This window comes from Notothenia coriiceps, unplaced genomic scaffold (assembly GCF_000735185.1).
Source record: "Notothenia coriiceps isolate Sejong01 unplaced genomic scaffold, NC01 NC01_scaffold00006104, whole genome shotgun sequence".
NCBI lineage: Eukaryota > Metazoa > Chordata > Actinopteri > Perciformes > Nototheniidae > Notothenia > Notothenia coriiceps.
Genome location: NW_011338805.1, coordinates 470,386 through 486,342, shown reverse-complemented (window position 1 = coordinate 486,342; position 15,957 = coordinate 470,386). Strand labels below are relative to the sequence as shown.

Genomic DNA, 15,957 nt, shown 5'->3' with positions numbered 1-15,957 from the left:
TAAGAACTATACGGCACACTGTTGCCCTTCTAAAACTGATAATATATTCAGTGTTTTCATGAGATCATCTGTGCGATGTGTCCGTCCCCGTTCTCAATAATCAACTCTATTTTCACTTCACTCGACTTAGGCTGTGTCACTTGATTACTGGCCCTTCGAATCTACCTTTCCAATTACTTTTAAGAGTTTTGGATAGACAAATTTGTGCTTTCATGTCCCGTGTTAGCGGATGAGTCGCTGCTTCTGGCCATGAAAGGAGAGTTTTTAATGAGCTGAGGTGAGGTTAATTGGTTCGCTAAGATCCTCCGAGTCATGTGCCTCTATATGAAATGAAGTCCATTTCCTGGAGTTTCCCCGGACGTATTTAATAACTAACACTTCAGCCCAATTTCCATTTCCCACAGAGAGGGGGAGATAGGGTGATGGAGGGGGGAGAGTTTGGTTGTTTGTGCTTGGTTAATTCACCTTCGCCGCCCCACACAGTTAACGCTATCTTGTGTTTGTGTTTCTTCAAAGACCAATGGTGTAATGTCAGATTCCATTCAGAACTAACATGAATGTCCTGTTGCTTAAAACTGCAAATACAGCAGGGTTTTTAAAAGATATCTGAAAGCTAATTACCAGCCAAACACTTTTTTAAGGTTTGTTTGTAAAAAAAAAACTGCATTTCCATGAAGCTGGGCATATTTCTGGAAGTTACTGTGGCAGCATATCTTACACTAAAATATAATTGCATGAACACAATTCTATTATTAGAAGCATACAGTTTCAAAAGTGTTACCTCACAACATACCTAAATTATTACAATTTAATTTAAAAGCCTTTTTTTCCCTTACTGTCACAATGTAAGATATATAACATATGAACAAGATATGTACGATATATTATCTATATATTCAAGTTCTAAACACAATTGTGTATTTGGTCATAATGGGACAGCTTTAAGCCTTTGCTATTGTTTGAATTTTTCCAACAATATGGGGTCAATTTGTGGGCAATTACTACTGCTGTTAAGTCAATGTGGGGGAACCGCTGCGTAAACACCACGATACACTAATCCTCCACAAATGACTGGGCCTTTCACTAGCCATTAGGAACTACATGATGTGAATCTGCCCAGACTAAGAGACCTTGTAATCAACACTGGTGCAAATGTGTTAAGTTCAGTGTCTCGTTGAGGGGGGTTCAATGGACCTGACAGTGTAATTACGGGTTGCCGCCACAATACAGCGGTCAGTGCGCTCAACACTAATTCAATCCATCTTCATTTCCAAGAGCAACGCCCCTACCATTGATGGATAGTTATCATTAGAGAGTGACAAAGCACTGAAACAACTGAGGCGTGAGCGGCAAAGTCTGCATGTGTGTTTGTGTGAGAGCGCTGAGCGTAAAGTCATGGATCAGGAGGATATGTCCTCTCAGATACACACTATTGCCCCGGACAGCAGGATTATATATTACTACAGGGATGAATACGGAGAGATGTTATAGGGAAGAAACTTTGGGTCAGGGAGTGGGGTTCGCATCCTTCTCAAACACACATAAACACATAGAATACTCAGTGTGTGTACGTATTCACAGTTTGGCTCGCTGTGACCCCGACACACAGAGAGGCTACGGCTCGACTCACCAGCCTTTTATAGCATGCTGCTCAGACTGCTGACAGACAAACGCACACACACCAACAGTAAGACACACACACCCGTACAGGTCTGGGCACCGTCTGCAGCCAAACACTAAACCACAGGCTGTGATTGAGGCCGACTGGTCTGCTTCTCTATATTTTCCGTCTATATATTCAGTCCACCCTGGGCTGTATGTCTTAATTATGTGCTCTGCCTCTTTTCCTAAAAGAAGGGGCGACAGAGTCTGCTAGTCGGGCACTGAAGCAGCAGCAGGCCACTGAAATGAGGCCCTTCCAGTCTTTATGGGGCCTTCAGCTCAGCCACTGCATCATTACATGACTTTTAGGCTCTGGAAAAAGAACACTGTGGATGCCTCGTTCCCCGTGTCTTTCCTTGCATACAACGCCTCACACAACAGAAATCATCCTGTGCGTGGCATTTTCTGTATCAAGCTGTATGGCTTCAAAACAAACTGGAAGCCCCAAAAACTTTTCGGGAGGACTAACAGCCTGTGAAAGCTCATAATGAGTAAATAGCTCAGAGGGTGGAAAAGGGGAACAAATGGCCAGAAGAATTATAGCACAGTGCTGTGCTCAATGTGATTATCTCCTTTTTCCTGGCGGTTCGCGGCTTTAGGGGTCATTGCCACCTTATACTCTCCATCTCACACACACCAACACACACACACACAGGTTAGGCTTTGCCATTCAATGACTCAATCGCATCTGGAGCTCTCCATCGATTGTGCTCAGTGACCCGGCAAAGGCCCATGTGGCGAGTGCCTGCCCCACCTCTCTGAATTAGACCACGATCGAATGAGAGCCAGCATCATGCTCGCCCCTGTCCGTTTACCAGGAGGTGGTGCTACTGGGATGCAAAGCACTGCTCTTTATTGTTGCTTATAGTGCTAAAAAGCAGACGGGGATATGTTTGGTGTGAGGTTTTCCATAATAGCAGGGATTTAAAAAAGGCTTTTCTGACACCTAGAGTTGTAGACACATCCTCAAAGACACAGACGTACTCCGCTTTACTGTCGGTGTCGATTTAGCGGCAGAGAGCTCATGTTGGCTCACAGTCGGGCGACGCTGCCTGCTTGAATGCATAAGATTCTCAGACTTGTGAGCTCTTGTTTAGTTGGCTCACTGTGAGGAATGAATGGTTTGCTACATCCATCCAACCTCGGTGCACCTATACACCCACACAATTAAATGTGATGCTTACTCATGCACATTCCTATTGTGCTATAATACGCACACACATATTGTACATCAATGCGAGAGCTTTGGCGATTTGTACACATACATGCTCAGCGGCCAACGTGCTGCTGCAGACTGGCTGGCCTGCTTGCAGACCCTGCAGTTTGTTTAGCAACACTCCTTTTGACGACGCCCGAAGGGTGCAATTAAGCCCAATTAGAGCCTGTCAGTTTTATTAAGAGGCACAGACTGCCCAGGCTCGGGGGCAGTGAGGGGTAGAGGAGGGAGGAGGAAGAGGAGAGGGAGGAGGAGAGTCTGCAGCATCAAGCTACCGCTACTCTTGAGAAATGAGGCAAGCACCATAGAGAGTAAACTGGTGTAAATATACTGTATGCCAACTACTAAACAGAAATGACAGCTGTGACAGACGAAATGACTAAATGGTGTCCCCCGTGTTGGACTTGGTTGGAAAGATTTGCCAAGGGCCTGTTCAAGTTTCTATAACCAGGTCATGTTCCACAGGTAACCTCGGGTGCTCTCAGTTCAAATACACAGAGATTACCTTTATGATGCCACATAAAAGCTACTTAAAAGAACAGTTTTGTGATCAGAGAACCCGAAGGGATCAATGGATGACAAAACCAACTCGTCTATAAATACTCACTGGCTACAGTGAATGCAGACATGTGTGGATGCAGATGTCACAAAGCATTTTCGGAAGGGGGATTGGGGCTGGTGGCTGTGTAGTTATGTGAGCCTGCCCTCATATATTAGTGTGGTTGTGAATAGAGCAATACAGCTGGCTTGGAACAAAAACGGCAGCATCTCTTTCATCAGCAAATCAAAAAAAAATAAAAGAACCTAAATGAATGTATCATTATCTCACAATTCCTTTTCCGTCGACCCCTCAACAGAGATGTTTACAGATAGCTATCATTCCCCCTCTTTTACACATTTGCGCTTGGACATGTTTCAAAAGACCGGGCCTTTTCATCTCCCCTCTCGCTGTGAGGAAATTTGCTCCTTAATGGCTTTCAAAACAGGAAGCGCAGACAATAAAAAAAAAAACGGAGAAGTGAGAAAAAAGGCTTCGCTCCCCAGTCCCCCCTTCAGAAGACGCATCCTTTGCGGGGCTGAGTGCTGCAGCACACTGCCGCTGTGCCAAGGTGCCAACTGTGCCAGTCACACTGACCTCCATCTGCAGGCAACTTGATACCATCTCTCCAACCGCCGCGTACTCCCTCTGAATGGGTTCGCTCAGTCACAGTGAAGTCTGAATGCCATTCAAGGCTCAGGCTTGGAATTGTGTTTCGAGTTTGTGTGCTATTGTATTCATTGTTCACAGCTGCTGTGTAAAAAAAATCCTTTATCACTAAAATGAATACTAAAATGGTTGTATTGGAGGAATGTGCACACAGGAATACATTACTGCCAATGTGCAAATCATTCCTCTATCAGGCAAATTACAGCTGATTTTTCACAAGTCTTTATCAATGACCCTCAGAAGAGTAAGGTTGAACTGCTACGGACCAGCTCAAATGGCTACTTAAGCGTCTCTCCGGCGGAGTACTAGGCTTTACTATTTTAATAGTATATGTAGGTGTCTGTTTACTCATGTTGTATTCATAAATCCGCCTCCTGCAGGGCATCCGTGTCCACTGAGTGCCCTTGAACATGCCATGAGTAGTCTTTCTGCGCCTCAACTAAAAAGAGACCTGAAAGACAGCTACACACGCTTCCGCACAGTTGGATAAAACAAACCTTAACCACACAACTCAACCTCACCAAAGAACTTGCTTTTTTCAAAAGATGTTCAGAAGAGTGTTTTTTTTTTCTCTCTCCTCGTCTTTGCTTTTTCTCTCCCTGGGTAAAACAAATGCATCATTTTTCAGTAAAAAAAAAAAGAAAAAAAAAAAGAATCTCTACTCCCTCCTCTCCCTCCCTCCCATTGTGCCATTTCCGTGTATGGAAGTGTTCCCTGCCATTGATTTTCTCCCAGTCAGGGCCCTACCCCAACACAAGCCGCTTCCTTGCTGGTGTCATCTCCTTGTGCCTTTCTCCTTTTAACTGTGTTTTACTCTTGTGGCATAATTCACAACTGGCTATTGGGAGAAAGAACTGATACAAGCGCTCAAAAGTTTTGGCTATTGATTTCTTTTTGATGCAGATGGGGATAAAAAGAGAACTGTTCAAAGCTGCCGGGAAGCTTTTTGATCACCAGTACAGTCGAGCCAGTTGATAATGTTGTTGGTAGTAAGGCGTAAGAATTGTGCGTGCTTGTCTGTATCTTACATTGCTTTGTAATCCATTGTGTTATGTTTCAGCCGTTGAATCTGCAGTCAAAAAGCTTATTAAATGTAATGACCAACACGCACTCTGGTCAAAGCTTCCCAGCAGCTTGCATCATTAATTCACACAAGCGCCTGGAGAAAGTGTCAATTCCGATGGTGATTGTGAAAGTGAGCAGATTAGGCCTAAAGCTCCATCTCAGAAAAACACAAAATAATTAAAAAAAAGTAACCGGCAGCTTTGTGGATGAAAAAACCAAAGGGCTACTTAATGGAGAGGCCAGATTTACAGAGCCAAGAAGGAGATACATGTACAGAACTAGAAAAAGACACCTGAGTAAAAGAGTGATATATGTTGGGTATATTTCTGAAATTCATATGCTCAAGATGGGATACTGAAATCAAAGGCTATGTGCAGAAATCCAGAGATGGAGGGGGAAGCTAGCAGGAGTTTCTTCCAGCCACTGCAGATCCTCTCCACAGCTTCTGCTCCAGTCTCTGACGGCCCTCTGTGATGTGTGCCTGTGTCCACTGGGGGCTACAATTAGCCCATCAAACTCATTCCAGCCGGGAATCCACACCGCCTCTCCAATCCCCTTTTTCTGGCTCTCCGAAGCCTGGGCTCCTCCAAAGAGACAGGCAACTTGTAAGACTAGGGGAGGTAGCCTTTGATGTGCCAGGTTCTGCAGAGGCCTCCCTTTTTGCTCATATCAAGGCTGAGGAGATATAACAATTAAAATGGCAGGAGAGGCAGACTGACACTATGCTCTCGTGCAGCTCGCGTGCTCGCCCTGGCCCTCACAAGTAGGGGGGGGGGGCACCTCTGTATTAGAGCAGATATCAGTTGCCCAGAAAATGGTGAGGCAATGAGAAGTCACGTACCAGTTGAGAGATGTTCTTTATGCCAATGCTGTAAATCTATCATGTGGTGTCTCCTGGCTTCTGATTGGTTGGCCTGGGTTTCCGTCTGTGTCTGTCAGTTAAGAGCTCTCTACCCTGTGGCAGTGGTGTAACATTTCACAACATTTTCTGGCCTGTAGCCCTGCGTTGGCCTGTGCTTACTTTTGTACGTATTTCTCCATAGAGTCACATACAGTTAAGCAACAACTTTAATTATCCATTCATTGTATAAGGTTATAATGCCAAATATTTACTTTTTTTCAATCTCCAATGTGAAAAAAAAGAAATTTCAGGAAGCACTTTCAACTATGGAATGTTCTGGCATAAGTAATAATAATTTGATCATGACCACAGCAACCAGAGAGTTAACATCTGTGAATTTAGATTTTATTTTGTTCTTGTCTCTAGAAATCTCCCCTGACCTGCGTCTCAAGAGCTCCCATGTTGTGTCCCGACCCCGAACACACTGTGGGCCAGTGGTTCAGATGGGCTGCTGCGTGGCGTTGTGTAAGACACAGCTCCACTTTTGTCTCTGCTCCAGTGGGGCTCGGTGGCAGACAGCCAGGTAATTACACAGCACTGACTACCAGCCCGGAGAGAAAGGCCCACTGCCACACACACATACACAAAAACACTTATTTGTATGTGAGCATACAGATCATACAACCCCACCTGCACTCACAATATCTTTCTCACATTTGCTCTCCTCCTCCTCACACACACACACACACATATATACACACACACTCAAGGGCCCTGCCAAACACAAGGACTACATTATGTCAAGGAGGATTACAATGACTCCAACCTGACCCGGCTGCGCAGCTGCTCTGCCTCTGGCGTGAGTGTGCCTGAATTTACTGTTTGAGGGAAAAGACTGCCCACAGTTTAAACAGGTGTTTACTTATGCAGATAGGCAGCTCAAGCATGTGGTTTGCATTAGTTGCTGCAGTGGAGCCAGATTGAGTCAGGCTCAACATGTCAATTGGGGTTGGGGATCTACTTGCTTTTAATTCCTTGAATTAAGGAGCTGGATATTGACTAAATTATTACAAAAATGTACAGGAATGAATCCACTTAAGTTAGTGAGCATTTACTCAGGTTTCAACCTCTATCACATTACAAGTTAGCAGGTTTGATCAGCTGTTCAATTCCATTTGCTTTAGTGCTAATGCTTAAACCTTAAGGTGCACACATATCCTGGTAAGTCATTGCAACAACTTAAGAAACAAAACCCAAGCGTGCATAAGAGAGTCACGACTAAGTCGGTCACGTAGTCTGGAGACTGAATGTCACTTCAAAAAGCAGACATTTAAAACGATCGTCAGGACTGATTCCATCAGTTTTGTTATCTGCACTAATCCCAACAGGCTTACCACACTTGCTTTGAGTTAGTAGACTGTAAAATGGAAATATCAAGAGTGCAATGATCATTCATTATGGTAATGTGATTATTTCCATTATCACGAGGCCATTAACATTTCAAAACCTGCACGTAAAGTGAATGAATCTAAAGCTGGAGTACAGCAACAACAAGGGTTAGCCATTTGTTTCTGACAATGCTTAAGCACCAAAAAGTGAGTTGGCATAAAGTCAAGTAAACTGCACCGGCAAAACAAAAAGGAAGTCATGCTTCAAGGAAGGAGGAGGTATTCTCTCTCCCTTGTTGGTTATTCCAGACCTTATCCGAAGAAAGAATCTTGTATAAAAAAAAAACTGCAATGGATTCCGGTGAATGCCAGTGAGAATCAAGCGAGCTATTCAGGCTGCCAGTTGATTTAGCCACGCCTCGCTACACACCAATCAGCCCGGCCAGCCACTCACTTGTCTGCCATCTCAACACAAGATGGAGACAGTGCCAAAAGTTCCAATTAAAATATCCATTTGTGATGTCTGTGCAGAAAAATAGGACAAAAAAACAAAAAAAAACAAGTACCAGGCTTTTTCGATAGCGTAGGAGAAAATACAACAAAAGCTGCCAAAATTCTGTGGACAATCCACATACTTAAGAGTTTTTCTGTCTACACAAACTAAATAAGTGTGCAGAGTGTGTATGTAGGCAGAATGTGAGTGCGCGAGAAAGGGAGACAGACAGAGCGGGTGTGTGTGCACGGGAGTGGGAGCGTCTTGTTATGGAGGAACAGAGCATGTTGCAGATAAGAGGGCGACGCTGTTCAAAGAATAAGGCAGGCCGGTAAAGTGCGTGCCGATTCGACATCATCGCCTTACTGTCCCTTAATGAGCCTGGAGAGGAAGTCTGGTGTCCATAGAATCCGCTCCTGTCTCGCTCCAATCACGCTGCTGGGCTTTTTATTCAAATCTCACACACAACTGTCACACAGGCAGTCTGGCCGCGCTGTTTATCTTACTCCAGGAGGATGTTAACAAGACAAATGAATGAATAAATACACAAATAATGCGTTTAGGTAATGTTAATAATGTATGAAATGGAAGCTGCTTTTTGACAGTAACGCTGCACTAAGGATTCTTCCCAACTTTAGTGACAGGCTTGTTTATTCTTTTCCCAGCATGCAATTCTCTGCATCTCTCGCAGGCGATGTCTAGCCAATACTATAGCACATCTCGCTGATGAGAAAAAAGAGGTCTGACACATTAGTTTAGACTTCTCTCCCAGGAAAAATACCCCATACAGTATACTGTGAGGATTGAGCCATTTCTCCCTTCATCCAAAATGATCGTCCTTAATCTCATGGTCTCCTTTTCACCCCCATCACACTTTCCTCCTGCTATAACATGACTGATTTCAGTGACGTTTTAACAGGCAATTCAATTAGAGTAAACTTTATTGAAAAAGGGCTCTATACAAATATGTGTACACACTTGCACGGGTATGCGAGACCAGTCAAATCCTAGCATCACCTGCCTCAAAGAAGTGTCCCAAACTTCTAGGACTATTAGAAAAAAAGGGAAACAAACAAAAAAACAGGAGTGTGGGGGGGGAAACTGACTGGTTTGGAAAATACATCTCAAATCAAATTCCTTCACTGGGCTTAGACAAAAGCAGGTCTAGCACTCAGGCGTTGTCAACTACACACACTTCGAAGACGGAGAAGAATAAGATAACAACACGCACATCAAAACCGGAGCCAAAAAAATCCAAGAGAAGTTCAGATAGGTCTTCAGTGGAACTGCCAAGAGGAACAAAATCAAATAAATTGGGGGGTTAGTCTCGTTCAAGCTGGCCCGACAAACCTGAAAACACTGTTTGGAATATATGAGGAAGGTGACGGAGGACGATGCTAAATGACTCAGAAAGCAGATACCCGGTGTTTACCATTGTAAACTCCAAAGAAAAGCCCCTATCCTGTTAGAACGCGGGTGGGAACAGAAAAGTGAATTCAAGGCGGCTTAAGTGCTCTCTGGAATCACTCAGCATCCCACCGTCTTCAACACACACACAGCCACAGATTTCAAATTTGACTGTGACAGTGTATTCATCCATAACTGTAAATTGTTCTTTGGGGAATTTGGCGAAGCTTCATATTCCACCCCTCCCCCCCTTCTTTATCCACCCTAGTCCCCCATCTCCTCTGCCTGTCCAAAAAGCTGTCTCCATCACTCTCAATCAAAAGCTGTTGTACATATGTATAAAAGAGATGCTATAGCAATTGTGGAATCTCTTAACAGTAAGTCATAACTAAACCTGAGGGATGTATGAGGCACAGCAGTAGTCTGGATTTATATACAATGTATTTTGTGCTTTGTTGAAAAAACTTTGGATTTTTGATTGCTTTGAGGAAGACTTAAGTTTAAATTCTTATATAATAAAAAGTCATATTTTTATCTTGGCACGAGGTAAGCGCATACATATTTAGGATTTAGGTGTCAGAGCTTAAACATTTTATGTCAATTAGATTTTATTATAAACCCAGGGCACAGGTTTCCCTAAAGAATGGCTGCTTTAAGAATAACTTTTGTCCCTAATATTAAATACTGACTCGAAAAAGGCATCCCATAAACTGCCTATAGACCGAAGACATCAGACAAACAGCTCCCTCCAAAATGTTCCTCTGCTACCACTAACAAAGCGGCTACTACACTTCAGACAGGCTGTCACTCCCTAACTAGTTAAAGCATTTTTCAACTAAACAAACTCATTTGGGTTTAGAAATAAGACTACCTTTATAAAGGGTTTACGAATAGTTTGTAATTCATTTATTAATAAGGTTGTGAACACTTTATAAATCATTAATAAGCTTTTATAAGACATGAGATAAACAGGGCAACTGTGACCGGTTGCTTGCCAAATAGTGAGCCCACATGTTATCTGTACTGCTAAGCCTTACATTGGCTACTTAGCTTACTTTGTCTTCTTCATCAGCCAGCATCCTTGGTATCTGTTGTTCACTGAGTTGATTCTCGCTAAGTAGCCAGTATAAGGCTTAGTCATCTTGCCAAATAGTGCGACTGTGTTGATGTATGAAAACTATGTTAGAACTGGTTTATAAATGGTTCTTAATAATTAATAAAGTGTATACAACCTAATTATAAACCCTTAATGAATTCTTTATAAGGGTAGTCTTATTGTAAAGTGGTACCCTCATTTGTATTAACCAACAGTAGATGTCAATTTTAATGCATTTTATCAGTGTCATAACACTCAAGATGCAAACACTACTCTAAATTCTGCAGGCCACCTCTGTGTAATTCACTAAATCACTTCACCCCGCTCTCAAAAGTTCACTTCCAAACTTCCTGGAAAAAGGAGCCGGCATTTCTGAGGAATAACAAAGAGGGTTAGAGTGAGTAATAACATTGTGTTTAATCCCACACAATTCTGCCTCGTACCATGGTGAGAACAGCGAGCCAAGGGGGACTGCAGTAAAAACAAACCAACGCTCCTGCAGACAGATGTGTGTTAACAATGCATAATAACGGAATCAAGTGTCAGGAGTTTATCTATAACAAATTACCTACAATATGGCTCTTTGAGTATGCACCTAAATTAAGAGAAAGATAGAAACATATTCAGGTGTATATTGTGAAAGAAAGAAAATCATCATGTGTTAGTGTTGCGTTTCCTCAGCTGCCCTCCTGTCCCCTCCTTCTTTTCCAACTCGTCCCCTCCTCTCTGTGGCTCAGCTCAATCCGCGGCCCCTTCCATACTGCTGCTGCTGCTGAAAACAAAAACGAGGCCGCGGATCGACTTACTCCAGCCTTCCTCCGCATGGTCACAACCCCCCTCCCCTCCCTCCACACCTTACCCTACCAGCACCTCTCACTCAAACCCTCATTCCATCACTGTGGCCAAATCCGCCTCATCTATTCTCCCTCTTCCTCCCCCCTGTTTCATTTCTTCCCTTGCCTCTTCTTTACTCCCACCCTTCCTGTGCCCTCAGCCCAGTGCTAATTGGTAAATCTGTTGAACCATGCCAGCCCCAACAATGAGACACCTGGAGTTCTGTCAAAACAAGTTTCCCTGTGAAACGGCCTCCAGTGTTAATACAGTAGCGTAGGGAGCTGCCGAGTCTGCTGTCACTCACAGGACCGGCCGCTGAACTGAGCCGGGGATCGTGCTATCTGGGGACATTTGTAAAAGATGAGTACACTCAACTGTCGGTCTATTGGGAGCGGTGGATCATAAATTAGATGATTTATCAATATCACTCCTGAACCTTGATCCTAGTTCTTTGTGCAAATGAACTGTGAACCAAATCGTGCTTACATCTCTCTTAAAGCCTTCTTAGTTTTGTTTCTATGCTCTGCTGGTTCTCGGGTTTAACTGAGTTTGTGTTGTTGTATGCAAAACACATGTTATCACCTGGCCTGACCTAGCTCTGCTAAAACTCAAGTCACACCGAGGACAAAATGATACTACACATACGCTAGTGCAGATAAAGGTGTGTTTGTAAGACACAAACACACGGAGAAAGACAGACACACCCAACAGCGATCCTGCCAGACCTTGTCAAACAAGTTCTAGCAAAGGCACTTGAGAGGGAGGGGAGGCATGCCATGATATGACATGGCAAGAGGAACAGAGTTTGTTTTCTTTTCCTTTTAAATTCAACTGAACTGCGCGATCATATTAATGGATATTTGCACAATAAAGTAGTATTTACATTCCTTCTTTTTGATATACTTGTGTTATTTAAGTGTGGCAGGGAGTGCAAAATCAACAAGCAATTGATTAGTCAAACAATTCAAGGAGGCAATCCAGAGAGCTCTGGTAGAGCAGGTTAATAAGTTATTATTTGGTTATTTATGTAAGCAGCAATCCAACTTCACACAGGAAGTAAACCAAACACAGTCAAATCTTCTAACTTTACCTTTAGGTTCCAGTCTCTTTAAATTAAAGCTTGTGTTCAAGAGGGTTTAAAGTTGCAGGACAATGACAGAGGAATCTAATCTGTTTTAAATAAGACGACATGCAGTGTTACGTCACATTAAGGATAGGTAAATTAAGTCCAGACCTTCAACCAGTGGACATAAACAGTGTGTTATTGCTTCATCTATCTCTCAGTCTTATATTTCGGGCCCAGATGCTGTTAATAAAAACAGCTTCTCAAAGACACACAAACACAACAGAGAGACTGCCTTTGCCTGGATTGTAGGCTAATTCAAACCAAATACACACACAGCGACTCCTGGAGCTAGAGAATGTCGTCATTAACCAGAACGACACAGAAACTGACACCGGTTAGTCATAAGACAAATAGAGAAGGCAAACAGAATCCTTAACACACAGAAATGAGTAAGAAGCCAAACAAGAAATTACAAAGCTATACATTTTGTGTTTAGTGCTTCAAATGATATCCCTCCTTCACAAATATCCCTTCACCTAGATTGACATTTCAGACATTGGGAAAGCACACCAGCAACAAAGCAGCAGCACTGAATGATAGCACAAAGCACAACACAGCAGGATTATCATCATCACCAGAATTTAGGGGTTATTCATTCATTATTTTTGTTTAGAAATCATCAATTATCAGTTGTTAATTTGCGTGTAGAATCAGCCAAAAAATCCAACAAGATATTTTTGGAATTCAAAGTTCTCTCACCAAATGAAATTGGTGAAGGCTCAGATCTGACTGTCCGGGGAATTCCCAGCAGAAGGGCCCCTGAAAGGCAAAGACGGACGTTCCCAAGTCACACAATTATATCAGCTCTCCATCTCTTGTTCACTCTCTCACACATACACATCTGCACACACTCCTAGCCGGCCAGGTTTTATGCAAAAGATACATGTTCTCCCTAGGAATAATACATCCCCTTGGCTTTTTAGTTATTTAAACTACTACCTTGTCTCTGCTGGCTCAGCTTTCTCCTGGGTGCATGTACGGCCTCATTATTATTAATCTTACACAGATGGAATTGGAGAACACTGGCTCTGCACTGGTTACATGGCTGGTGCTACTGGCGGGCTGGTTGTTAAAACAATAATCCACTTTGGTAGAACATTTTAACTACACAGCATCCACACTTTTACAGACACTTAGGAGCAGTCAAGCTGGTCTGGGGTTCCACTGTGGTCAAAAAGCTCTGAATACATGATCTGGCACAGAGGAGTAAATGATATCACCTGAGTGTCTGAGATATGTGTTTCTTTGTTATTAGAGCTGTTTAGGAGCAAATATAACTTACCTAAGATTCTAAGTGCACAGACTACGGATCCCTAGAGAAGTCAAGTCTGCTATTTTTATCACGTCACTGCGCGCACTAAAATGTAACTTACTAGTCTTACTCACTGTTCAAATACACATTTCTTAAGAGGAGGAGGAGGAGTTTAACCTGGCAGATTTGTACCTACTGCTCCTAAGAGCAAACATTCGGATCTGACATCTTACAGAGAGATGTCAGGAGATGAGAGGACAGAGAAGGAAGAAAGAGGAAGAAAATAGGGAAAGCGAGGTATTGATTTCTGAGGAAGAAAGCACATGCTAGTGGAAGTCTTAGAACATGTCGAGAAAAGCAACAGGGTCTTTAGTTTACTGAAGGGCTCCAGGACCTAAGCGCTACTGTTCAGGTCGCTTTCTCTGCAGCAAGATCACTGGGTTATATATGTACTTGTGCTTGACCCCGGGGCCAGATAGATAACGCTTCATAACAGCTAGACAATGAATGCTGTAGTTATTGGTGAAACACAAGCACACAAAACACACTCAAACAAATACACTCATGGATACAAATATGTATTGTCCTCTATAATGTGCATGTCTAACAGAGTCACACATTCCCTGGGGTAGCTTAAGTTCACAGAGGTTATTTAACAGTCAATAACACAGCAAGGAATATAGACAAACAGCCATTCACACCCACACAGAAACAATACAAAACTACTGTTGACATTTCCTACAGTGTTACAATAGGGAGACAATAGTCTTTACACATTTAATGTTAGAAGTATGGCTACATTTGTTATTTTGGATTCTCACTAGCATAACTATTTAACCTAGAGGAACCTCATGGCATGTAATCGGGTACCTTTAACATTCAAATGTTAAAGTGTTCTGTTAAGTTTAGATAGTAACGAGAAGAGTCTTCAGTCATTGTTGTGGTTTGTCCTTGACTAAGCCAACATTGAGTGGATTGTCTGTGGGAACAAGCGGCTGTCCAGACTGCTGGACAATGACTGAGGTGCTCTCATTTTCTTTGTCTGTGCCCGAGCCTGACGCCATGTCTCGACGGCCTCAGATTTTGGCCAGAGTCGATGATGTAAGCGTGACCTCTTGAACAAACGTCTTGTCTAGAGAAGACAGTGAGAGACAGGCACAATGGCCTCTGTCTGAGGTCTGGATTACGTGCCTAAAAGAACTAGATTAAATGGACAAAATCTACAATGTCTATGTAATTTAGGATTATTATTTCAATATATATATATATATATAAAATATTTACATTTTTAAATGGGAATGCCTGATCTGTCAATCCTACTTCAAAAGTGGCCATTACAATAAATACATTTGTGGGATAAGAGATTTCTATTGCAGCAAAGGTTAAGGGTGAATGGAGGGATTCATGCACGGAAAGAAGACAAAAGCGGGGGAGAGGTTAGTCGGAAAAAAGGCTTTAAATGCAGAAGGAAAGAGCAGTTTAAGGTCGGCATAAGTCAGGATAGAGAAAGCCGTCTAGGTAAAGCCTATGGACAGTCTGTGGGTGGTGCCTGCTGACCATGGGGTCGCTCATTAACAGCTGCAGAGGCCAGGCATCCCAGAGTTCTGGGCAATTGTCTGCCTAACCCAGGTGCATGGCCCATTCAGACCACAGGAAGCCCCCTTTATCCCCATTCCTCTAACATGGACAGAGACGCGGTCAAGGAAGGTGAATGTGATCCTGGCCTGTCTTTTCTAACACCAAACTAGAGTAGCAGTCACATGCTCATACAGTCCTTCGACCCATTGTTGGGATCCACAGTCATTGTGGCATGTCTTTCTTGAATGCTCGGCTAAGATGGGGTTCTGTTCTGTTTTTCTTATAATATGAAAAACACGTCAGCTCTTTTCACAAAGCCAGTACCCATTCTTTAGAGAAATAAGAATGAATGGGGATAAAATAAGCATGTTCTGTAGTTGTAAAGGCTCAGGTGGGAGGTCTTGCAAGCCATAAAAATGGCCAGATTCCATCACTTCCTCCACACTAATTACCATACACTTGGAGCAAGTGCCCTCCCTCTCTTCATCCCTGTGCCCATGCTTCACTACCTCTGACACACACACGCACACACAATAACACAGTGAGGCGCAGTTGGGAAATGGTTAACACTCCAGCCGTCCCCTGCTGCCAGTGAAAGCTTACAAAACAATGGAGACATTGTTCAACCAGGGCTAGGCTCTAGACTCTAAGGCTGTGTGTGTGTGTGTGTGTGTGTGTGTGTGTGTGTGTGTGTGTGTGTGTGTGTGTGTGTGTGTGTGTGTGTGTGTGTGTGTGTGTGTGTGTGTGTGTGTGTGCAGCACTAGCCAGCGATGCGCGTGTGTGTACACCTGA

At 43.2% G+C, this 15,957-nt stretch overlaps 1 protein-coding gene across 18 annotated transcripts in view; it reads right to left on the bottom strand.

The window, feature by feature from the left end:
- The window catches only part of tcf7l2 (transcription factor 7 like 2), a 92,505-nt gene that overhangs the window by 36,203 nt on the left and 40,345 nt on the right, over nt 1-15,957 (bottom strand). For 11 of the 18 annotated variants that reach the window (XM_010768886.1, XM_010768887.1, XM_010768874.1 and 8 more), the window contains exon 5: nt 13,035-13,094. The exons of the other annotated variants lie outside the window; for them this stretch is intronic. In XM_010768886.1, the coding sequence (XP_010767188.1) occupies nt 13,035-13,094 (60 nt within the window). The remainder of the gene's footprint in view (nt 1-13,034; nt 13,095-15,957) is intronic. 18 annotated transcript variants of the gene reach the window in all.